Source organism: Rhamphochromis longiceps, linkage group LG20 (genome assembly GCF_057381845.1).
Source record: "Rhamphochromis longiceps isolate RC_006_pf linkage group LG20, R_longiceps_female_GT1.1, whole genome shotgun sequence".
Taxonomy (NCBI): domain Eukaryota; kingdom Metazoa; phylum Chordata; class Actinopteri; order Cichliformes; family Cichlidae; genus Rhamphochromis; species Rhamphochromis longiceps.
In genome coordinates this window covers 35,677,871-35,702,416 of record NC_140576.1, presented here as the reverse complement: position 1 = coordinate 35,702,416, position 24,546 = coordinate 35,677,871, and the positions used below count along the sequence as shown (strand labels likewise).

General features: G+C 42.3%; 1 protein-coding gene across 1 annotated transcript; it reads right to left on the bottom strand.

The window, feature by feature from the left end:
* Positions 1–436: 436 nt before the first annotated feature.
* On the bottom strand, positions 437–22,455 carry LOC146645847 (leucine-rich repeat neuronal protein 1). Its single transcript, XM_085394245.1, has 13 exons — positions 22,264–22,455; positions 14,281–14,443; positions 14,043–14,188; positions 13,018–13,119; positions 12,534–12,718; positions 11,778–12,020; positions 11,252–11,374; positions 11,000–11,122; positions 10,318–10,732; positions 9,012–9,141; positions 8,740–8,918; positions 7,972–8,130; positions 437–7,709 (listed from the first exon to the last, which is right to left on the bottom strand). Exons 2-13 carry the CDS (start codon positions 14,360–14,362, stop codon positions 7,161–7,163), a joined length of 2,436 nt encoding a protein of 811 aa, XP_085250371.1. The 5' UTR covers positions 14,363–14,443; positions 22,264–22,455; the 3' UTR covers positions 437–7,160.
* Between the last annotated feature and the right edge of the window lie 2,091 nt (positions 22,456–24,546).

Sequence of the window (24,546 nt, the reverse complement as noted above, 5' to 3'; positions counted from 1 at the left end):
TCTTGCCCATCCCTTTCTGTGCCCCACTCATGTATTGACCCATGTGCCTGTTCATCTTAGCCGCTATGATGCCTGACAGGAGCTTCCACGTGGTGCTGAGGCAGGTTATTGGTCGGTAGTTGGAGGAGACCGGTCCCTTCTGGGGGTCCTTGATGATCAGGACTGTCCGGCCTTCGGTTAGCCATTCTGGGTGTCAATATTTCCATCTATCAATATTTTACACTTGACAAATGGAAATGTTTAAAATCTATGTAAAATCTATGACAATACATGTGAGGTCTTTGAATCCTTCTTCTTCAGTTGTTTAATTGTGCAGAATTAACACCACTTCCTGTTTATGTATGTATCATAACCAGGATCATTCATCAAACAGATGCTTAAATGTTATCATGAAGTGTATAAACAATAAAGAGGCAGCAGGCTGTGAGGTGACAAAGTGTATTTATATAATTTCCCCTCCCACACACACTCTCACACACATATCTTTAGTTACAGTTGGTGCTCAGTGTTGAGTAAATAATAACAATAACAATAACAATAATAATATAAGCAATTCTTGAAATATAGAGTGATGCACTTTATACAAAATACCCTGGATATAAGTGTGGAGGTTAATGAGAACAGCTGTGTGACGAGTCGCTGGTTCTGCTTGTTGTTTGCTGTGATGGACACCAGAGGGCGCCCCCAACAACTCTATCAGGTGTAAAGGTTCAGATTTCTGTTCACGTTTACAAAACCAAAACATATTCGGATTCTTTGATTTTCAAAAGCCAGCAGGAGCCACATGTCCACAGTTATTGGGCTTTATTTTATGCGCATGTTTAACAAAGGAAAGCATTCAGAGACCAGGAGATGTTAAACTAGGAGATAACTAACCATCTGAATTTAAAAAAATAACTGCAACAGCCACGAGGTGTATTTTATTTTCATTAAACTGGGCTTAGACAAAAAAGTAGAAAGACCCATCAAATCCATCCATTTACTTAACCATGTATCTAATCCAGGGTCACAGGGGGGTTGAGCCCTTCCCAGCTGTCACTGGTCAGAAGGTGGGGTACACCTGGACAGGTGACCAATCCATCACAGAGTAAAGTCCAGGAGTTGTTTGACAGAAATAGAAAAACATTTGTCAGGAAGCTGAGATTAGCTCATGAAGAAAACACACATCTTTGACATTCCTACTTCTGATGGGAAAACATAACAGGGACGTCAAATGGAGCAAGCTCCTGTTTCTTCGCGGTGAGCGACCTGAGCTGCATGCAAAAATCAAAACAAACAAACAAACATTTTGGTTTTGTAAATATGAACAGAAGGTTATTGTGAGCTGCTTCTTGTTTCTGCTGTTTCAAACATCAAGGAGGTTACACAGTTGGCCTGGTTTGTCTGTTTGTTTGTTGGATTGCTTAAAAAAAACAATCAATGGATCTGCATTTAAACTTTACTGACAGTTCAGCTTTTGGATAACTTTTGGAGTTGATCCAGATCCGGAGCCAGGAATTTTCGGCGTTCTTTACCACTGGGACAATGGACAAAACTGCACATTTCACATCATCCATCAAAGGAGAATTTGGGAGGTAACAGCTTGATGCTCTCAAGGAAATTTCACAAAGTAACCAGAGCCAGAGCCAGATGTCCTTCTGGATCCAGAGGTTCAAATCATGGATAAAGGAGGGCATGTTTAGCCTTGGCGGTGGTGCACAGTGTTGGGCTGCCGTTTTTGCTTCAGTTGGTATTTTGGTGATTCAATCGTCTGTTTTAAAGATTGTTAAAAAAAACAGCAGTAAATTACATTTGTGTCTGAGAGACTCAGAGTGAGGTTCACTGAGTGAGGTTTGCATTTTGCAGTTTCCAAGAAAAAAAGCTTGAAGGTCAAAGAGAAAAATGTTCAGCGATCACTTTGCATGTTGGAGACAAATCTGAAACCAGGAATGTGCAGAAATGTTGAGTTTGTGGTTAAAATCTTAGATTTTAGTTTAGAGTTTATCTCAGTCTGGCTTCAGTTTAAAGCAGAACATCATCACAGTGCAGAACCAGAGAGACACCTTTAAAACAGCATGTGATGTTTGTATATACAGTTCATACTCTTTGAAATGCCCAGAGCATCCTTTGGGTTTTTGTTCCTGAAGTGTTTTGGTTGACAGACAGCTGAGGGAATATTTGGCTGAAAGTCTGAACAACAAAACCTGCAAACTGAGGATCTGTAGGAGGATCAACACACGAGGTGAACCTGTCCCACTGCTGTTTCAGGTGTAAAAGTGAGAGAATTGATTTTTTGACTCTCAATAAAAGTTTACAAATTTAAATCACATTTGTTCGAGTATTCGAGAAGATCAAACCCCAAAATCTGAGCATCATAAGTCATCTTAAAGATCGGGAACATCAGGGAATCAGCTCTGTCTGAAATCAAACCAATCAAACTGTGATCCACTGGTCATGTGACACGGCGGCCATCACAGCAGCTCAACTTTCTTGAATTTTGAGGTCTGGTCTTGGTCCATCAGTTATTACAAAGTTTATTTGGGATTATGGATTTATTAAATTCATTTTTTATGGCACAAACAGCCATCGTGTTCACATCTTGTACATATATTTATTAGTTTCAGGTTGGCCATTCTTGTATTTTGCTCGTTTGTGTTGTTGTGTTTGCACATCTCTGTTGCTTGTGGGGCTCGCACACAAGAATTTCACTCGCATGTGCTGTGCCAGTGTGCCTGCACATGTGATGTGACAATAAAAGTGATTTGATTTGATTTGATCTGAGTGAAGGCAAACTCTGCATTCACCAAAGAAAACCAAACTTGGAGACAGATTGAAGAAATTCTGTAATTCTCGTTACCGCTTAAAAAATATTAATCCTACTTTGACTCTTACAAGAAACGTCGAGGTTGGAAAAAATGAAATAAAAATTAAAGAAAAACTGGCCGATCAAAACGATTGATCAATTTTCTGCCCCCTGATTTATTTGTCTGGCTACTCAAACTAGATGACTGAAACGAAATATTAAGCTCTGTATGTTAGAATTAGAAGATCTCATAATTACCTCTGGATAGTTTTACATTATTGCTTCACAGTTATGAGATCAGAGACTTAAAAACCCCCAAAACAATCTCTCCTGTAGTTATGAGAAGAAAATCCCAAGATCTGCCTCTCCTGTTTCTGGACGTCACCACAGTGGACGTGACTGAAGAGCAACTTTCAGCTTTAATTCAAAGGCTTCACGAACGGAACAAAGGACGGAAACACAGCATTATTCCTAGACTTCCTAATTTTTCAAATATGAAAAAGAATTCTTATATTAAAAATTGCTACTTTGTCAAATTACTTTTGATCCTCTGGAGGATGGTGTAAAAAATGGTTGTAATTCCTAAACAATGAACGTAATCTTGTTCTGAAAGCTCTTGAATTTAAGCACAAAGTCTGCATTTCAGTCACTTTTGGTGAAAGCAGAGTGTTTGTGGTCAGAGTCGGAGCGTAACGCTGGATCCTCGCTCCTCCAGCAGTTTGCAGGCTGTCACACGGACATGGTTTTATACAAACAGTCCTAAACACGAGTGCAAAGGCATGCAGCAGTACCCGCCTCCCGGTGCGGCGTCACCCACAAACCCAGAGGACATCACATGATAGAAAAGAGATTACAGCTCTGCATTAGCGAACAAACAGCAGCAGAACACGGTCACCGTTAGTGTTCGTGCGCAGAGCGCTGCTCCCGATGCAGTCAAATATATAAAGGTTATGCATTCATGCTGCTGATGAAGACGAGTGTGTCCGGCGACGGGTTTCAGGAGGATTAAAGGTCCTGTATTCAGACAGGAAGTGGAGTCTTGTGTTTGGTTTGAAGCTGACCTGAAAGAGGATGGACATCAAGTTCTAAAAGTACAGCTGGAAAACATAAATATTGTTTATATTTATATAAACAATATCAGACAAGATCGCACTAGAAGTATGTAAGAAGCTGTTTGAGACGCAGTATGTTGCCACTCAGCATCCACCCAGAAACACCTCGGGCATCTTTTGGGGCAGTTTTCCTGAAGTATTATCTAAAGAAACGCAATCTTTAACGGTCACCGTGGCATAAAAGCTGCATGTAAAGAATCACCAGTAAAATCTGATGAATAACACTTAAAGGTTGGCTGACTTTACACGGAAACAAGGTTTTAGAAAAGTAGATAACTTAAACTTCTTCCACCATCTTTGCTGTTACAATTCCTCTCACAGGTTCAGGATCCACACTCAGTGGGAGTGCCTTTAGCTGAACATTGAATACAGAAATAGCAGACAAGCTGATGCACTGAAACAAGTTTAGATACTGTAACTAAAGTAGATTACTTTCGTTAGAGTAATCTTAGAGGTTGAGTGTGGAGGTGAACCTGCTCTTGACTTCCTCGTTTTATTCATTTAAAAAAGCCTCTGAACTCAATTAAAAGGAGGCGGGAAAGCCGGTTATTGGAATTTTATACTCTATTTGATTGCTCATGGTGCTTTCTTACTACTATCCTCAATCACACCAGAGGCCTATAACCTAACAGTTACACACTCACACTCTGATGGATGTATTGAGGGCGACTGTTGTGCCCAAGGATACTTCAAGGACCTCCAGCCTTCCAGTTAGCAGCTGACCCGCTCTACCTCCTGAGCCCCAGCCGCCCCAAATCAAACCATTTCTCACCTGCTGCACGACGTGAAGCTGTGAGCGGTGAGCAAACAGCACACGAAGGCATGTCTGAAGGTTTGTTTGTTCGTCCAAACCACAATAGTGAGTACAAAAACCTCCACAGGACCACGGTCAGAGGTCATCTAAGGTCGGGTCATTTCTAGTATGAAAACCTATTGCAGGTTGTTCACAGCACTCGGTTTGCTGGCGTATTTACCTTCCAAATGTTGTTTTCCTATCATCTTTATCTCTGGCTGTGACCTGCGGTCCTGTTTTTGGTTTTATTCATTTAGTTTATTCAATAAGTTTTTAAAAATTTATGACTTTTCAGGTGTTTTTGGAGTGAATTCGAGAGAATCTGTTCATTAATTACCCGCTGTTAATTCAAACACTGATAGATCGCCACCCACTGAGGTCACAACACCAGCAGACGCAGCCAGCATCAACAGAGTTACGTCCTGTACCTTTTTTAGCATGAAACCAAAACAGAACATGAAACAGGGTGCGAGGTGTCTGAGTTCAGTGACTGACGCTCTGACAGCTTTCATGGACGCTGCTGTTGGGAAGTTCTGAGGAAATGTTTAAAATAAGCTGACTCAACAGGTTTTTGGTCTTTGAGAAATCTCATCTGCCAGCATCAGTCAACTGAGCCGATAACAGACGGATATATCAGTGCGTCTCTAAAAGCGTTTTCTTCTCCCTGATGAACTTCTGAGCATCGCTGTCACACTCGGAAAGCTACAAATGAGATAATTTTAACAAAACCCTAAATCTGTTTCATTGCTGTGAAAGAGGTTTGTGTGAAGTTCAGCACCAGACTCGTTTTCATCAGGCTGACGTGTGAACCTGAATACGGGACCTTTAACCGTCTCTGAAGATATTTAAAGTGAGATCTTGCACACTGTGCTGAGTGTTAGTGCTGCATTTGTGTTCATCAGATGAACTAAATTACAATAATCCGTTTTTTTTAACAGTAGAGCTACTGTCAGTGTGCTTGACAGAGACGAGACAGGGAGAGAAAGAAGGGAGGGGGCAGAGGTGAAACTATCCGGACTCACTGGGCTTTCCTCTGAAGAAATGCCCAGTTTGAACCAGCTGCCGGCCCAACAACAGGACCCCGACCCACCGTTTGAGAAGCCGATCTGAGGAGAAACAAATCCAGCGACTTCCTGTTAATGTGTCTGTGTTAAATCTGTCCCACAGACTGTTCAGCTGCTCCGGTTTGACAGAAGAAGAAGGATGCTTTGAGAAAAGAAAACCCCCCAAAACTGAAACTTTCATCCTCTTTTCATGCTTCAGCCACGAAACACAAACCAGACGTCCACTTTCATCCTCGCACAGATCCCAGCACGCACAGCCAGTCGAAGTGTGCATCCCTAATCCTGTCAGATCCTGTTTAAAGGAGTTTTTTCTCCCCACTCTCTCCGAGTCCTGGCTGATATTAAAAACAGCGTAATACTAAGATTATTCAAACTCGATAAAATATAAAAATTTAATCATTCGGCCGGCCTGAAGTGCACTCGATAGTATTTCATATTATTTTAGTTCTGGTATTCAGATCGTTCCTTTAATCGAAAAGTCAACTCTTTATTTAATTACCTCTGGGCTGAACCACTGCAGTTAACTGTTGCTGGGCTCCTGACTGGTTCTAGTGGTCATTACACATGTCAACGTCACTGGATGACTTTTATCATTATTTAAAAAGCAGATTTGAGAGAAAAAATGCAGACAGAAATTTTTTTATCCCACATAAAATAAATTTGTGATTAAAATTGGACTCCACATTTTTTTCCTTTGGTTTTGAAAGTGTTTAGATTAATAGACACCAAGTGGCTCCAGGCTCTGTGCTTCTGACACTTGACAAAACAGTCATGACCCTAATTTTAAGGCCTTGAAATCATCCAGATGAAGGAGTTTTTAAAAAAGAACCTCTGTATGGTTCCATTGAAGGGGGAAACTATCCATACAGGTCAAAACTGTTTTTTGTGGCAGGCAGAAAACATGTTTATTTCTGCTCTAAAAGTAGACATTTTAACATGGGAGTCTATGGGGACGGACTCACCGGTGGAGCCGGCCTCAAGTGGCCACTAGAGGAACTGCAGTTTTTCATAACTTGGCTTTTGCCGCTTGATGATTTGAGAAAAACTCAATTTAAACTGCATAAATGAACTGACTTTAAAGGCACCTACACAGCTGAGTCTACCTGGAATGCAAGTGGTGACCTGGAAGAAAGGAAATCGATCAGATTGACGGCTGATGATGGGAGGTGATTAGCGGGAGTGAGCTGGTTTGGAATAGATGGACTGAAGCATGAAAAAAAGTCCCTTAAGAAAGCTGAGATGGGTGTCCTGCTGCTTTAATCAGTTCACACACCTGACCTCGCCGTCATCTCTTTGACTGTCAGGCTCCTCGCTGAGTCACATGACCCTTTTCATCCATACAGCTTCACTTCTGTGGTCCTCTTGCCCCCCCGAGTGTCTGTCAAACCTCCCCCTCCACCCTCCTCCAGCTACCACATGTACGTCTTTGTGGTGTCGATCTGACTCCCCCCTGCCTCCTCACCCCTCGCTCCTCCCTCCCTGTCTTCCTCCTCCTTGTCGTCTTTGTCCTTCTCGGTCTCGCTCTCCCACAGCGTGATGAGCGGCGGGTAAAGCTCATTCAGAGGGATGGATGTGGCGTGCTGCATGTACTTCTTCAGTGAGTGGCCGCAGGACTTGTGCTGCTGCACGCGCCGGCCCATGTACACCACCAGCAGCGCCATGATTGACAAAGCGAACATGGAGCCCATGACGGCCGCCAGTGCCACGCTGCTGCGCCGCGACGCCACCAGCTCCACTAAGAAACCCGCCTCTTTAGTGGTGATGTTCAGACAGGAGGTGTGGACAGGACCAGAGGGGAGGGAGGAGGAGGAGGATGGAGACAGAGGGGTAGGGGAGGTTCTAGGAGAGGAAGAAGGAGAGGTGGGGTGAGGAGGAGAGGAGGAGACAGTGAGGCAGACGTGGTACTCTGTGGCAGGAAGGAGATGAGTCAGGTTGTACTCCTGCACGTCGACTGGAACCTGGAGGGGGAGGGGGAGGCAGAGAGGAAAATGTAATTAGCCCATCGAGTGCCTCCTGCTGGGTGTAAACCGAGTGTGATAAGATAGGGTGTTGATGACAGAGCCCGAACAGGTTGAGCGATTGATAGCAAGTTTATATTATTCGTGTTTCCCACGCCACGCGTCAAACTTAGTTAAAGCTGAGTCAAAATAATCTGTAAATGCAAACTCCTGTGATGGCTTCACGACTTCCAGCAGTAATGTCATTGGGTGATATGTTCACCTTGGCCGTGTAGCTGATCTGAGGGTTGTCAATGTGCACGGTTGCACTGGTCCACCGGGGAAGAGGGCCGGGGATGTCATGATGGTTTGAACCCACAGCTGAAGCTCCTCCGCTGGGATATAACTTCCACTCCAACACCACAGACTGTGCGTGAACCACCTGCACATGAAACAAGAAACAGTGAATCACCAGATTCATGGAGGACAAACTGTCTGGAGCATTAGATAGTTTAATAGCAGAAGAATAGAAGGAGGCACTAGAAGAATAAAATATAACCAGAAGAAGTAAAGAAGAAAAACTAGATGAAGTAGAAGCTGAAGAACTAGAAAAAGAATAAATTATAGAAGAAGAAAGGACCAGAAGAAGACCTGAAGAAGAATAACGTAACAAACTGGCAGAAGTAGAAAAAAAATAAGTAGTAAGTTTGATGTAAAACTAGACAAATAATTAAACTAGAAGAACAACTTTAAGAACAAATAGCTAGAAGAAGAACAAGAATAACAAGAAACAAAAGAGGAGTAACTACTCGATGGCAAACATGAAGAAGAGGAAGAAGAACTTCATGAAAATATGGATAAAAATCACACGCTAGACGAAGAACAAAAGAGAAGAAGATGAAGAACTTGAAAAGGGCAAGAATAATAAGAAGGAGAAGATGCAGAAGATATAGATGAATTAGTGCAAGAACTGGAAAAATATTAAGAGCTCACAGCATATTTCTAATAACACCTACACCTGTTCGTATAGCACATGAAGGACAAAACGTACCTTAGCGAGCACCACCAGAGACCCTGCACCACTGGATGAGTTCCCCAACCAGGTCCTTTCTCTGCTGGGGTCATTCCCCCCACCAGACCAAGAGCCGGCATATCCCTGAGAGTCTACGAACACCGAGACACTCTTGGTGTCTGCTCCTTCGATGTTCCAAGCCACACAGGTGTACACACCTGTAAGAGAAGAGCAGCTTTTATGCCACTGAAGGTCCAAATTAAAAATCCACTTTAAACTGAACTGGATTTGAGCCTGCAGCTCAGACTGACCTGCGTCTGATGGCTCTGCGTGTTCGATCACCAGCGCACCAGGATCTGACATCCGATGCTTTTTCTTCCTCTTGCTCAGGCCACGCCCCTCCTCTGATATGATTGGTGAAGCCACTGCCTCTGAGCTCACCTGAGCAGATTCATAATGTCACTCTTTGGTGTCTCTTCACAGGATCATGCACTTTTTTAGTTCTCACTCATTGCATGAATTTATTTGACTAATTCGTTTTTTTTAGGTTAAATATGGTATACATCAGGTAGTTAAGGAATGGGCACATTCAGTTTTTATTAAATGTACGTTCAGTTTATGCCAGAGCTTTTTTTTCTTAATGATAAATTGTTTGGATAAATAAACCTTTAATTCTATTTCAGATGCCATTGCTCAAAATTTTTGCTTCATGTCATGTGAAGATACTTGTTTTGGGTTAAGAAAAGATTTTAGCTGGGGTACACGTACACACAACAGCAGACGTAGACTGTGACAATAGGACATGGAACACATGACGGACCGGGGAGACAGGATGAAACACGAGTAGAGGAACACGGGAACAGTCAAGGGGGCAAAACACAGAGAGCGAGAGGGGAACAAGTAGCCAAGAGAATGAAGAGAGCACAAGAGGGACATGACAGGCTGGGGAAATGTGGGATAAACAGGATAGAGGGGGGAACGTGAAATGGAAGACAAGGGAAACAAGACACAAAGACACACAAACCCAGACACACAGAGAGGGACACAGAGGACAAAGACTCAGGGGAACCTAATAACCAAGGAGCTAAACAGGACAACCTAGGCAATAAAGAATAAACTCAAGACTAACAAAATAAACCATAATACAAAAATGACATCAACATACAAGAAAACTCAAAACGGGTCAAATGACCCAGGACGATGACAGTAAGTGACTCCCACGACCTATCAGGGCACAGATGTCAAAGCTGTAAATGTACATGGCAGGAGATTGAGTCGCTGTGGTGATTTAAACCCATTTCCAGGGTGTCTCATGCTCTCACGCTGAAGCTGTGTCTGCTGGAGTGAGTCATTTAGTACAATTTAATGTTGCACTTGATTAATGTAGCTCTGTTATTAGCTAATCGCTAATTATACAGTGGAACAGACAGAACAGTGGAGATGCAGAGGGAACGACACACTGGGGAGTTTATTCACCACGTCCAGCATGAAGAGGAAGTAACGTGTAATAATCACTGTCTGTTGTGATAACTGATTAACTGAAATCAATGAAGTGAAAATGCTCAAAGCTTTGTGTTTCTCTCTGGGACTTGGACACACACAAAAGTTTCTGCCCACCTTGTCACCATTTGGCGTCACCCAATAGAACTGAGGGGCGGGGTCGGCGTCTGCCCAGCACTCCAGCGTAATTGGCTGCCCTGCGCTGACATTTATGGTCGGGGGGAAGGAGTGAGGAGTTATGTGAGGCAGGCAGCTGTTGGTACCTCCTCCGCCCCATCCAACCGCCACCACCTCCTGCAGCTCCTGACCGATCAGGTGAGGCGGGGAGGAGCAGATGGTGATGGAGGAATCCAGCAGCTTGAGGTGTGATTGGTTGCCAAGGTGAGGCCCCCAGGAGGAGAGGCAGTCGCACCGAAGAGGGTTCGAGTGAAGAGAAACCTCCTCAAGAGAATGGAGGGAGGAGAGGAGGTCTCCAGAGAGGAGGCTGAGCTGGTTATTATGGAGGAGGAGAGTCCGGAGGGAGGGCAGGTTACTGAGGGCAGAAGACCGAAAACAAAAGACATTGAATGAGGAAAAAGAAACGAAGAATATGGACAGATAGAAAAGAAAGAAGAGACGAAGAACTAGGAGAATGTGAAGAAGAAGATGAGGAGACAACAGCTGAAGGAGTTACAAATGTACAAAATCTAAAAAAAAAAAAATCTAAAAAAAAATCACTTTTACTCATGAAAAACATAACGTATGTAAAAATAAAACATAACATCAGTGTGGGGTGGCTCAGAGACCGTTAGACACTCACCTGAAGGCCTGTGGGTCCATGTAAGAGAGGCGTGGGTTGTTGCAGAGCTCCAATTTGGCAAGTTCTGGAAGGTTTTGAAAAGCTGCTCGCTCCACCATCAGCAGGTCCTCCATGTTGTTCAGACTGAAGCCAAACACAACACTGCATTTACTACAACGTGCAACCGTGGCAGCATCCTAAGGTGAAAAACAAAGCCAGAAAACTCCAACAGCTTGGAACAACGTGATCTCTACTTTGTGTTTTCCAGCCAACCTGAGTTCCTCCAGGTGCTCAAGGTTCTGGAAATCTCCCTGCTGGACTCGACCAATCGGGTTCCTGTTCAGGTCTAGGAACTTCAGGTTTGGGAGCACGCTCAGAGCATCGCGAGGAACAGACCTGCCATGAGAATGAAATTCAGCCATGGCTCCAGTGGCAGAAGGTTATGGAACTGAGACCTTATTTAATCATTGTACATCGCCTTGAAGCTAAAAGTGTGTTATTAGTGGACATTCAAGGCTCTGACTGCTGAGAACCCTTTAAAACAACTTTCCCCCCACCCTGTTACATCAACAGTATCCTTCACTACCACTCGTATCAATCACATCACCATTTTCCTTTGATAATGGCTATTTCATCTGTCAACAACTACAAGTTGCCATTTTCGATGCTCTCTGGTCACCACATTGCTTCTATTCTTGCCCTTTATGCATTTAAGACAGGAAAGTCTACTTAATAACAGGGTTATAGCTAGGTCTAACAGGCTAAGAGAAAGTAAACTAGGGGTCCTGTGCTGACGAACCTGAGCCGGTTGTCGTAGAAAGAGAGGCTCTCCAGGTAGTCAAGGCCCAAGAAAGCAGCAGAGGGAACAGAGGCCAGTCCCATTCCTGCCAGGACCAGGCTGTGGAGGCGAGACAGAGGCAAGAAGTTCTTCTCCTCAAGACCCAGGATAGGGTTTTCCCCAATCATCAGAATCTCCAGGGATGGCAGAGACTCGAACCAGCGACTGTCGATAGCCACCAGATGGTTGGAGTTCAGGTGGAGCCTAGGAGAAACATCAGAGAATAGAGAATTAATTCAGATGAAGCTGAATGGTAGCAACATGACAGGTTTTTGAAAGTTTTGGGGTGGATGTAGTCCCTGAGAGTGACCTAGTGAACCTTTAGAAAGTTTCAAGATCAGATTATATTGGTCTTTGGTGTTTTTTTAAATTGCCTTTAATCTTATTTATCTTACTTCTACCGGTATAGTGAATTTGACATGAACAACGACCAACTTCACATTTGCTGGGCCCAGATCTTCGACAGTTAACATCAGAGATGGATGACTCCTAGATCCAGCCTTCAGATTTTGTCTGCTATGATTCTGTTCTCAGAGAAACCCCCACGTTCTACCTCCTGAGTCCTCACTGAGAAAGGTGTACTGGCTTTAGCTGGCTCTGGTGGTCTTTTTAAGGTTCTATTCATCTCATATGCAGTTCTGATGGTCATCTGCAAGATTCTGGGATAAGTTAACAGTCAGAATGAGGTTTGATAGAAGAAGTGGTGGTGGCGATTACCGCAGCAAGTTGGTGAGGCCGGCAAAGGCTTTGGGTCCGATGGAAGAGATGTGGTTATGGTTGATGTAGAGCTCTTCCAGACTGGAGAGATTCCTCAGACAGAAGTCCTCCAGCTCCTCAATGTGGTTCTCCTCCAGGTACAGAGTCACCAGGCGGCCAAGAGAGGACAGGCCCATGGAGCCCACCTGAACAGACAAGAAGAGACAGTATTTCGGTATGAAGCTGACTTAGAGCGGATTATCAAGTTGGACCAGGATGCAGATAAATGTAAACCACATTTTTTTCACTTCAGTTACAAGTTGTAAGCAAAATCCGGCATCTGGTGTAAAGATTTGATCTCAAATCAAACATGCAGAGCTACCCACTGCGCCGAACCCCGTGTGAATATGTAGCAGCTGAAAGCTTTCATCCAGCTGTTACTGACATCTGTATCCTGCTGTTCAACAAGACTGTGGATAAATATTGAGAATCGAGAAGCGCATACCTGTGTGAAGTGGTTCTGAGACAGGTCGAGCTCTGTCAGGTTGGTCAGACTCTGCAGTTCAGTAGTTATAGAGGAGATGTTGTTACTCTGCAGCAGCAGCACCTGAAAGGAATGATGAAAAATCACATTCAGAATATATTAACAACATAATGACTGGTCAGTCTTTCAACTGGCTCATTAGAGTCAGGTCAGAGTCAGAACCCCAGTTTATGTTAATGTATGCAGGGTCTCATTAGTCAAGAACAGAAAATACTCTCCTTTTGATTCAATCCCAAAGCGATGCTCTCTGCAGGCATGAACTGAGAAAGACGCTACCTTGTTCTTTGGGTTCATGAACTAGAGCAGATGTAACAATCAAATTTCACAATAAATCTCTGTCATCTTTGTAAGTAGTTCGGTGTTGTCTGATCCTTGTGTGCCTGCAGACACCCCTGAGGGTCAAAAGAGCACAACCATACACTATATATAGTGATGGATTTGAAAGGTATGTAGGCCAGAAAAGTGAATCAAGTGCATGAATGCATTAAACCTGCTAACAGCCAGCAAGGAGGGTGGGGGGTGGGGTTCCTCTGGTTGCCATTGAAAAATTGATAGAAGTCTGGGAAATGAGCCTATTGCTCCCCTGCTCTATTACCACTGTAAAAATGTTCCTGATGAGTTTATGGTCTGACTTGCTCAAAGTCTCATGCTTTGTTTTGGGTAAATGATGGTCCCGAATAGAGCACAAAAAGGATAGAGCAACGTTTGCTTTGGGTTTGCATCCCGTGACTGACAGCCACTTCTCACATTGTTTAGCCCATGACTCAAGGAGTCTGAGTGTTTTATTAATATTTCTTAGCAATAAGTGAACCAAGCTGCTTCACACTTAAGCCTAAAAGTTGTTTTTTGTTACATTTTTATGACACTGTTGTATGAGCAGGCTTTTAAATTGAAGGCAAGCTAGAGACATAATACATAATAAGAAATGTATTGTAAAAGCTCATTTTTAGGCTCTGCATGGAGGTCCATCCATGCAGGGCTGTTACCTGCGTATCAGCAGAGATGTTGGCTGGTACTCTCTGCAGATGGAGTTCATTGCAGTCGACTGTCCTGGCCTGGTGATGCACAGACTGTGGGGTGTACCACGGCCGCGTCTCACATACACACTGCAGAGGGCACAGCACAGCGCCACCTGGAGGGAACACACACATGCACCAGGGCTCTCTTTAAACAACATCTGCGGATCATTAAATGTCCATTTGCATCCTTTATCCTAATCTTTACCTTGGCTGGTCCCGCTCATTTCAGCACACGCTGATGCTATAACCAGGGAGAGGAGGAGAATGGAGAGAACTTCAGATCCCATGATGCACTGGGCTGTGGCGCAGGATAAATAGCGATGACACGTGCCTCCAGATGGCTGGTCGGAGTTTCATCTACACAAATACTGAAAAAGTAAAGGATAGAATTTTTTTTTTTTTAAAGGAATTTACTCTGTTGAAGTTGCTGCTAGCAGATACAGTTAATCATTAGTTAGCCTAGCTTAGAATTTAATTAAATGTCTCTAAAGAAGTTGAGTAAGTGGAAACACCTGGGTTGATTATGTTGTAACAGCAGAAATGTGGAACCGTCACAGACCAAGCATGAAAAACTAAACTTTAAAGTGACAACGCTGCAGTTCCTTTAGTGGCCACTTGAAAATCAGAATCCTTTATTGATGCCTGAGGAAAGCACGTGGTCACAGAGAAAGTGAGAACATTAACCGAGTAACCTAAATTAAACAATACAATATATTACAAAGTTACAAAATACAACAAAACAGCTCAAATATATACAAATTATAAATAAATTAAAAATATATGGTTGAAACTGAGGTGCCCTTCTTATTTTCTCTGTAGAGGATGTGTAAATATAAAGGGTGTAAAGCTATTACACTGTGTACTGCGCTTTAGATGGAGGAGTTGTACAGGAATGATTTCCTGTGTCGTTCAGTGGTGCATTATGGGTAATCTCAGTCTCTGAGTGATTTGTAGTTGCATTTATTAAAATGTATCTGTACAGTTTATGCACAGGTACATTTGTCACTAGTAAACCAAACTTACTAGTGGCAGATGATAACTCTCTACCCTACCACGTTCCTAAAAAATAGGAACGTGGTTTATTCAAGCATCAGCTAAAACTGAAGCTTGAATAAACCAGTCGGCGGCATCATGTTAGCTAAGCCAGTGTTTTGTTTACAGCTTGTGACACACATTCGCAAACAAACATAAATATTTCATTAGCAGGAACTGTGTCAAACTCATGCTGCAGCATCCATCAACACACAGCAGCAATTAATCTGACAACGCAGAGGAGAGGAGGGGGCAGCGGCCTGGTGACACACAGGATCAAATCAAAGTGTGTCTGCAGCCGACCAGCCAATCCCAAAACACACACTCGCTCCTGTTTCCAACACTTCTGAGGACATTAAACTCTCTCACGCTCATTCACTGGGGCCACAACTTTAAAGTACTCTTTGTTTTACTCTACAGTTTTATTGCACAAGTTCCAGCTCTGGTCTTCATTATTTTTCTCTATTATATTTTATACATTTGTTTGCAAAGAAACCATTGAGGTTGTTTTTGCGTGTTTTTATGCAAAGTAGCAGCTCTGACATTGCACTGAGATGAACAGAATAGGATAAAAGAGCCATCAATATATCGGTCTAATTTAAAATGAAACCAAAATCAGGTCTTCAAATTAAAATGTCCTCAATGTGAAGAAGTTGAGTCCCCACAACATGAGTTATACAAGAACACACACACACACACACACAGCCTCTGTTAATGTAACCAGACAGCCGTGCTGCTGTTGATGTTGTTGTTGCCCACACACACACACACACACACACACACACACACACACACACACACACACACACACACGCGCGCACACACACACACACACGCGCACACACACACACACACGCACACACGCACGTACAGCGGGATAGGAAATGGGGACACCTTGCCTCTGGTGCCATGGCAACCAGCCAGGAAGTGACATAGCAGGACAAAGGGGAGGGATTGACCTCAGTGCCGCCCCCTGATTGGTCCAGTTAGTTCTCACTGTGTCCCAAATCCACACTGAATATAATCACATGCACTTTATGTGTGTAACATAGACTAATGTTTGTATTTATCATATATGAAACCTTAAATTCTCTAGTTATTTATTTATTTGCTCAACTGGAATGATTTTGTAAACTTGGAAAACTGCACTAAAATAAAAATACAGAGAAAATGTCCTTAGTTGTAGCATTTCTTACTTTGGTAAAAAATGTATTCCAACTTGCCTGATGAGGCCATGATGGGCATGTTTATTGAGACTGCAAGACTGAGTCAACGGCTATCAGGAAGTTGTGTTTTTACTGTAATTGCTGTCCTGATTTTCCTAAATCTTCCATCTTATATATGCCATCCATACTACCGTATAATAATTAAAAGACTAAAATTAATACTGAAACTAATTAAAACAAAACATTTTCAAAAAGCAAAAACAAAACTGAATTAAAAATAAGATGTTAAAATGGCATTAAAATAAAACAAAGTTGAAAATTACAATTTTTTTCCTCCCATCGAGTCCTATAATACCGAACACACTTTCAGCTGCCTGCTAGCTTTTAGAAAGAACGCACGATTATCACACTTCCATGTAGGCCTCAGTTTTCATACCTGGAAGCTACTTCAATTTTCACATACAGCCCATCATTCAGTTGTACTGAAATCATTCTATGAAGTCATCTTATTTTCAGGTTCAGCTCATACTCCCCAGTTCTTCGCTCCTTTCCTAATGTGGTCGTGTCTGCTTAAAAACAAACAGGACAAAAAGGAAAAACTCGAGTCTTTAAAACAGTGGCTTCAAACAGTGTGTGTGTTTCTGTGGCAGGCTGATATGAAGCACGGCTGGTAGGTTGGACACAAAATAAGCCTCTACCTGCTGTCCTCCCCTGAGGCAGCATGCACATCATTTAAAAATAAAAAATAAAAAATCATCAGAGAGATGAATGAACACAGAAAATCAGCTTGAACATCATGGGAAATACTACAAGGGGCTCTGGTTAGTTCACTATATCAAAGAACTTTGGGTCCTATGGAGCTGTAGACCAAAAATACACATTTTGGGAAGGGTAAACATTTATTTCTGGTAATTTCCTTCATGCTGTGGACCGATTTAATTGTGCTTCTGTGAATAAATTGAAGTTATTGTGCCAACATTTTCAAAATTCTTGATTAACCAATAAGTATGAATTAGCAGGACACTATTATTTTATGGATAATATGAGCTTTCCTGTGAGAAAACAGAAGAAAATGCCATTTTATTTCTCTTTGGTCATATTATTGATACCATGTTCTTTCTTGATACTGTCTTTCATAGTCTAAAAGCTGGTGTAAACAATTAATTTAGCAATTTATCTTAGTTTTGTGCCACTCTATGTGCCCTGGGCTGAATACCAGCCAATTAATGTGCAATAGTATTATCAGTAAAAGGAAAGGATTCTCTAATAACAGCCGGGCAGTCTAGCATCTGTGGTTAGTTCATGTCTGTATTAAGCTTTCAGGTTGTTTTTGCAGTAATTCTCATAAAACCCCAAATAAATGCTGACTTTGGAAGTCAGTCGTGTTTTCAGTCCGCTGCTGGTTCATAATAATACACTCCAAACAGTAATGATTGTCTGTGGCTTTCTGCCTTTTAATAAGCTTTTTGTGAGGATATAATGTGCAGTGAGTCAGACAGCAGAGCTACTGGGACAAAAGGTGCACAGGGGGGTGGGGCAGATTTGCCACTAGTTCGTTAGCATATTATTAAATATCGCTCATTAAGTTCAAAGGTTTGTTGATGAATTTGCGATGAACGCATCAAACCTGAACACAGCACGGTAAGAACATGTCAGCATTTGTCTGACAGATCGTTCAAATGTCTGAACCTCCTCCTTCTGGTTAGTGACAGACCAGAGGAGGTTCGTCTCTCTGCTCCAACATCTGAACACCCCCCCGCCCCTTTGCTGTTGAGCAGATGGAATATTGATGAGCTGATATTAATTATTTAAGCAGCTGTGAGTGCCTCATTTACTGTCCTTCTCTACAGGCTGTGATTGGAGGAAAGCAGGAGATGCTGGTTAATGAACTGTGACACACACACACACACACACACACACACACACACACGCACACACACACACACACACACACACACACACACACACACACACGTCTGCCTTTGTAAGGACCATCACAAACATAATGCCAATCCGGGACCTGCCTGATTTTAGCTAAACAAATGTTTAAACACTCAGATAGGATTTAAAAGGTCTACTCTTGTTCTAATGTTCCAACAAATGTCCAATTTAAAAAAAAATGTCCTCACTTTTCACTGATGTTATTATTTTGTGAACATCTATTAACTTTTTTTAAGAAAATGTCCCCATTTTGTGTAAAGTTTTTCACTTTTTACAAATGTACTAAATGCTGTTGGGGTTGAACTCAAAAAAGTAGGAAAAAATACATTACTTTACTTAATTACTCCATAAATGAACTACTTTGTTGCAGTACCTCTTACATTGCTTTGTAACATGTCCTGAGATATATTACACTACAGCTACCATTTAACAATAAAAATGTTGTGCAACATTCCTGCACGCTGATATAACTTCCTATCCTAATGACAACACACGAGATCTTTCTTGTCGTGTTTAAGTATGAACCCAAAGCTTAAAATCAGCCTGAAGAGCATTTCACAGAAATTAAGGTTACAATGCTTCATGCCTGACTGTGCATCACTGCTTTTATTACCTGTGTGAAAAAGTGATTGCCACCTAAACCTAATAACTGGTTGGGTCACGCTTAGCAGCAACAACTGATGATTAAGCATTGAAGATAACTGGCAATGATTCTTTCACAGCGCCGTGGAGGAATGTTGGCCCACTCATCTCTGCATGATTGTTGTAATGAATTTTATAAAGAACTCCAACCCATTCAGGAATGCACTGTTAATGACTTGACTGGTTAAGTAAGGGTTAATGTGAGATTTAAAAGAGATTTAAAAAGTAAAAACCTTTTAGTCCTCTTCCCCTCAATCCCTAGCCACAGCAGACTGATGCCCCCCCCCTTCACTGTGGATTTTGCAGGGGTTTCTTCCTGTTAGAAGGATTTTTTTCTTTCCCACTGTTGCCAGATGCTAACTCTTATAATGCAGCAAGATGACTGGTGTTGTGATTTTGGACTAAAGAAAATAATATGAATACATTTTAATTGAATTGCTTAAATAAAGCTTGTAAATGTACTAATCTTGCAAAAAAATAATCAAATAATGGGCTAATCAGCTGTCATTTGAGCTCTAGAGTGGATATCATTGAATACTACTTGTCTACTTTTACATTTAACTACTATAACAATAAACTGTTACCAAAATTTGCCATTTTGTCTCTCTGTTGGTCATCGTGGCTTGAGCTGAAGCAAACCTGCCACGGCCTGCTAAGGCCCGAGTTTGAGCTCTTAGGAAGTCCTCAAAGCCATAGATTTGTCATAATAGTCAACCTAATTTTGAAGTGCCTTAAACCTGCATTCTTTTTAACAGCCAGTAGGAGGCAGCACATCTGGTTGCATCAAAGTTTATGGACACTCGGCTCCTTCGACCAGTGACCTCACGGATCAGTCAGGTTGGTCTGATTAAATTATAAAGTTCAGTTTATAATTGAAACTGAAATTGAATTGAAACATCTCACGTTTTAAAATTTTGGTCATTCTCCAGATTAAGAAAGCAGGATTATTTAGAGCAGGGGTGTCGAACTCCAGGCCTTGAGGGCCGGTGTCCTGCAGGTTTTAGATCTCACCCTGGGTCAACACACCTGAATCAAATGATTAGCTCATTACCAGGCCTCAGGAGAACTTCAAAACATGTTGAGGAGGTCATTTAGCCATTTAAATCAGCTGTGTTGGATCAAGGACACATCTAAAACCTGCAGGACACCGGCTCTCGAGGCCTGGAGTTCGACACCTGTGATTTAGAGTATGAATATTAGCTGATGGTGTTTCACTCAGAAATTGTTACATAACGAGTGTGTGAGCTCGTCTCAGAGTCAGACCCACCCCCTTGCTCACAATGTCTCATCCCAAACTCCAAGACAGTGATGCTTCACTAACCGAGGAAAGGAGGAAGGAGGCGCAGCTGATTTATAACACGGGACACACCAGGAGCACTTTGTGAAAAGGAATGCATCAGAGTAATTGCTTTAACACAATTATCTAGTTTTCATAATCACAGGAAGCCATAACTGTAACTGAATGTGCATTTTGATTAATTCTTCTGCACTGCTGCAGGGACTTTTCAGTGTCTCTCGGTTAAATTCATCTGCTCTACAACCACAAAGAGACACAAAACAACCACAAAGGGACGGATTAACCTGTCTGAATCACTGCGAGCGTGTTGCTGCAGTCGTTCTGTGGAAAATAAACCTGAGGGTTAACTGAGAGTCGAAGAGGTAAGAGGTGATTACATAAAGCTGAGTCGGTGTTGCTGTGGAAACCTTGTGGATGTGAAACCAAGTCGACTGAAGTGCAGAAACTCTCTGACCTACTTTCATTCAGAAAAATCTATTATGCAACAATAAGTCAAGTCATCCTCCTTTCTGTCTGAATCTGCATCAAAATGCCAGAGGTTCACGTCTCCCGAGGAAGATGAGACGAGGGAGCTTCGTTTTAGACGGATGATGACGACTATATAGATGGATTTTGATTAAAATCTGCACAAAAAGCCAGAAAGTAGTTGCTGCTGGCCCGACACTGAAACGCCAGTCTGACTAAAGAAAAGAGTTGCCACTGACGGGTAAAACATTTACACGAGATATCTGTAATAAACTTAAATAGCTCGAAAAAAATTAGTGTTTTGTTTCATCGTTAGGGAATTAATTAGACTGAAAATACACATGCAAGGAGATGGAGTGAGACTCAAAAATACTGTTGATGACATCAAATCTACATTATAAACCCAGTAAATATTTTTACTTTAAGTGGTGCAACAACCTCACCCACAACACAATAAATTATGCAAACCTAATTAAAACAAAAGAATGACTAAAGTCTTAAAGCAGCACCACAAAAACTGCACACCTGGCCCACACTCAAACTGCTACCCTGAAACTGAACCCACGAGCCTGAACGCCAATAAAACACTGGGGGCGGAGTCAAAAGAACCCCAAGAAACACAAAATCCAACAAACAAAACTCGAATCTAATAAAAGGAACCGGAGGAAAGAGGAATAGCAAGCTACACATACAGGTGGAACAAACAGGTGATACTAATAAAAGGTGTGGAAGATGATAAAAAGAAGGAAAAAGAACAACTGTAAAAACAAACACAACAAAAATACCAGGGACCATGACACCAAGTCTTAAAACTTTGTCAATCAGCCCATAAAAAGTGCAGACGGATCAAAGCAGCAAACACAGTTTATTAATACATCTGCAAGAACATCTGGAATAATAATGTTGATAAAAATGTGGAGGCACTGCAGACCGAGCGTCAACCTCACGGGCTGAAAGACGAAACTGCGGCTAAATAAAATCACTGAACCAGGCCTCTCAACCATGTTTGTACTGCTGGAACATTTTTTAAATGAGAAGTCCTGACAATTTCCATCTTTTATATACAGTCTTTGGATAGCCAGGGACAGGGTTTCTTCAAAAACACTCTTTCTACTCATTTTATAGCAAAGACTACAGTTCCCATGATCCCTGAATAAACTGGACTTTTGCTTCGAAACCCAAACTTCATAAAATGATTGTGTAGCACAATCAAGAGACGACAAGAATAACACACCTGTATAAACTTTAAAAAGACACCACATGAGACCCGATTTTTTTGTAAGTAGTTTTGATGTCATGTTTTATATCTAAAACTCTTAAAGTTAAAAATTAACAATGCCTGAAGACTGAAGTTGACTTTCCCTGCACAGTGCGGTAAACACAGAGACTGATTAGAGTCCCGTTCATCTTTTCTCTCTTTATCACTCAGTGTCATCAGCATCCAGCTGCATTTCGGCTCATTTAGGAACAAAGCTCGTGTTTCGCAGCAGCGACTCTTTTTCTTTGTGAAAATAAAGAAATGCTAAACTTTGAGGTGAGTACCCGGGATTAAACCCGGGTTTGATTCATGATTCGTCCCTCCGTCTCACTGTGGTGTCCCTGCAGAGCTCCGTGCTCCAGTGAGGACAGACGCCCATGTTCTCACCTTGCTCCTCCGCCTGCTGCTTCTCCTGCTCCCAGCCGCAGCTGCAGACACAGCCCGGGGCAAAGCCTCACAGAGCCGGGCAGAGCCTCACAGAGCCCCACAGAGCCCGGGCGGAATGAGTCCGGTAGAAGCGGGCGGTTCTCCGGTCCGCTGATGTTTTGGTGATCCAGATGAGGGCGGGCCGAGTCCTGCTGCTGCTGGCGCTTTTATCTGAAGGATCCCTCCCTCTCTCCCTCCTGTCCTCTGTCAGGTCCGCGGCAGCTGACTTCCCATCAGCCAATGGGATTTATAGGCCACTGGACGAGGGACCAATCAGGGAGCTCGGATGCTGCACAGAAGCGCTGGAGGAGGAGGAGGGTGAACGATGATGATGAGGAGGAAGGGGAGGGTGGGTGTCTTCTGACATGACGTAATGCTCCAGATTCACCTAATGACTGAGAGTCTGCGCTCCCCTTGTTATCTCTCTCTACTTTGCTTCTTCTTCTTCTGTGGTGTCTCCGTGGTGCTGTCTGATCTGAGGCACGAACCAGCAGAAAGTTTAAACAGGAAGTTTGAAACTTCACAAGTCAAAATGTCTTCAGTCACACATCAGACGCAAAGAGTTTACTGTTAAACAGAGAGTATCTAAGCATGATGTCAGTGCTTTATAGCTTACATCGCACTTCATCTCTTTTTTATTGGGACATTTCATGGAAATTCAATCAGTGCCTATAAATATAAATTAAATACACTGAAATTAAAAGGTTTTTTAGTTTTAGTGAACAACAATGTAACAACACATTGCTTCATTTCCTCCATAAAACAAAACAATTTGGGGGCTTTGTTTGTATTTATTCTTATTTAGTATAAAAAAATAACCAAACAAACAAACAAACAAACAATGTTGATAACGAATCAAACAACAAACAAAAGAGAAAAGTTTGATAAGTTCTACAATTGTGATTGATCACATGTAGCAAATGTGTTCATGATAAAATGGAATAAATGAATTAATATTATCATTATCGCCTTCATAATACCAGCAACAATTCTAGGATTGTAACGCAATAAGTAAATAAGAAATTGTTAGTATTAAAAAAGCCACAGAGATTTGTGAGGAGCCACTGCTCTACATCAGAAGGAGCCAACTGAGGATTTTTTGCAATCCAGTCAGAAGGCGATCCCTCGACAGACCCAGAGCTTATTTCTGGGAACGCCTCGATATTCCCCAGAAAAGATGCAGACAGAAAGGTGAGAACATGAAGAAATCAAAAATGGAAAAAGGATCAAATATAAACACGCAGAAACATCCACAGTTATCTTTTAGTTACTGCATTTTTATTTAATTTCCACTGCGAGTCCCAGCGAGGTTCTCTGATCTCTGCGGACGTCCAGCACTCAACACTGTGAGGAAACCAAAGTAATGCGAGACACCTGCTGACATCATGAGTGATCTCACATTGATCCAGTAAATCCTCAGGGTGAGTCAGCGTTACTGTACATGGAGCGAAGGCGAGGATGAGGACATCGAGGTGACGATGGCTCACTTTAAAAATGACTGGACAGAGAGGAGGGAGATGATGAAGACGTTTAAACGGTGGTGAAAAGGAAAAAGAAAACAAGATGCTGAAGAATAAAAGAAGACTGATCGTCATTCTGATCACAGATATGAACCAAACTCCACACAAATATCAGCTAATTTAATATCAGTCAGGAGTTGTCACAGATTAGAGCAGTAAAAAATAAATCCACACCAAACACTTCTCATCATATCAGACCTTAAATCTTTAAAACACTGACAAAGCAGTGTTTCAGCAGGACTTTTAAATATCTTTATTTTTTTAAATCCGATTCTGATGGACATTATAAAGTCTTGAGACTTTGATCCAGTCAGGTTTCTGATGTCACAAAAGTTACTGATAAAAGCCTTTTAGAGCAGTTTCAAGTTCAGAGTGGTTCAGTTGGATTAAGTCCCCTCACTTCCTGTCATGGTCCGTGGGAGTTTTCCATCTGTGGCTGTGGGTCCTCCCCTTTTGGGTGGGGCCAGCGCCTCACCTGTATTCCATCTGCAAGCAATCAGCGGGAGAGCTACTTAAACCTGTGCAACCTGCCTTTCCTCACCAGTTTGTTATGCTCACTAGTGTGGTAACTAGAACTAGACTGACCCTCTGAGACTCATGCTAGTTGCTTCTTCCTCGTGTAACTCTGTTTTCCCTGTGTTTGGAGGTGTTGCATTCCCTGGTTCAATCTCACCTGGATATTCTCCATCTCTTTGCCCTCCGACCTTCTCGTTTCACCTGCTTA

Excerpts from the sequence above, each read along its gene's own strand:
- LOC146645847 (XM_085394245.1), bottom strand. The coding sequence starts at position 14,362 with ATGGGATCTGAAGTTCTCTCCATTCTCCTCCTCTCCCTGGTTATAGCA. Across the intron at positions 8,919-9,011 it reads CGCAGAGCCATCAGACGCAG|GTGTGTACACCTGTGTGGCT; the intron begins GTCAGTCTGAGC and ends CTTCTCTTACAG. Across the intron at positions 8,131-8,739 it reads CTCTGGTGGTGCTCGCTAAG|GTGGTTCACGCACAGTCTGT; the intron begins GTACGTTTTGTC and ends TTTCATGTGCAG.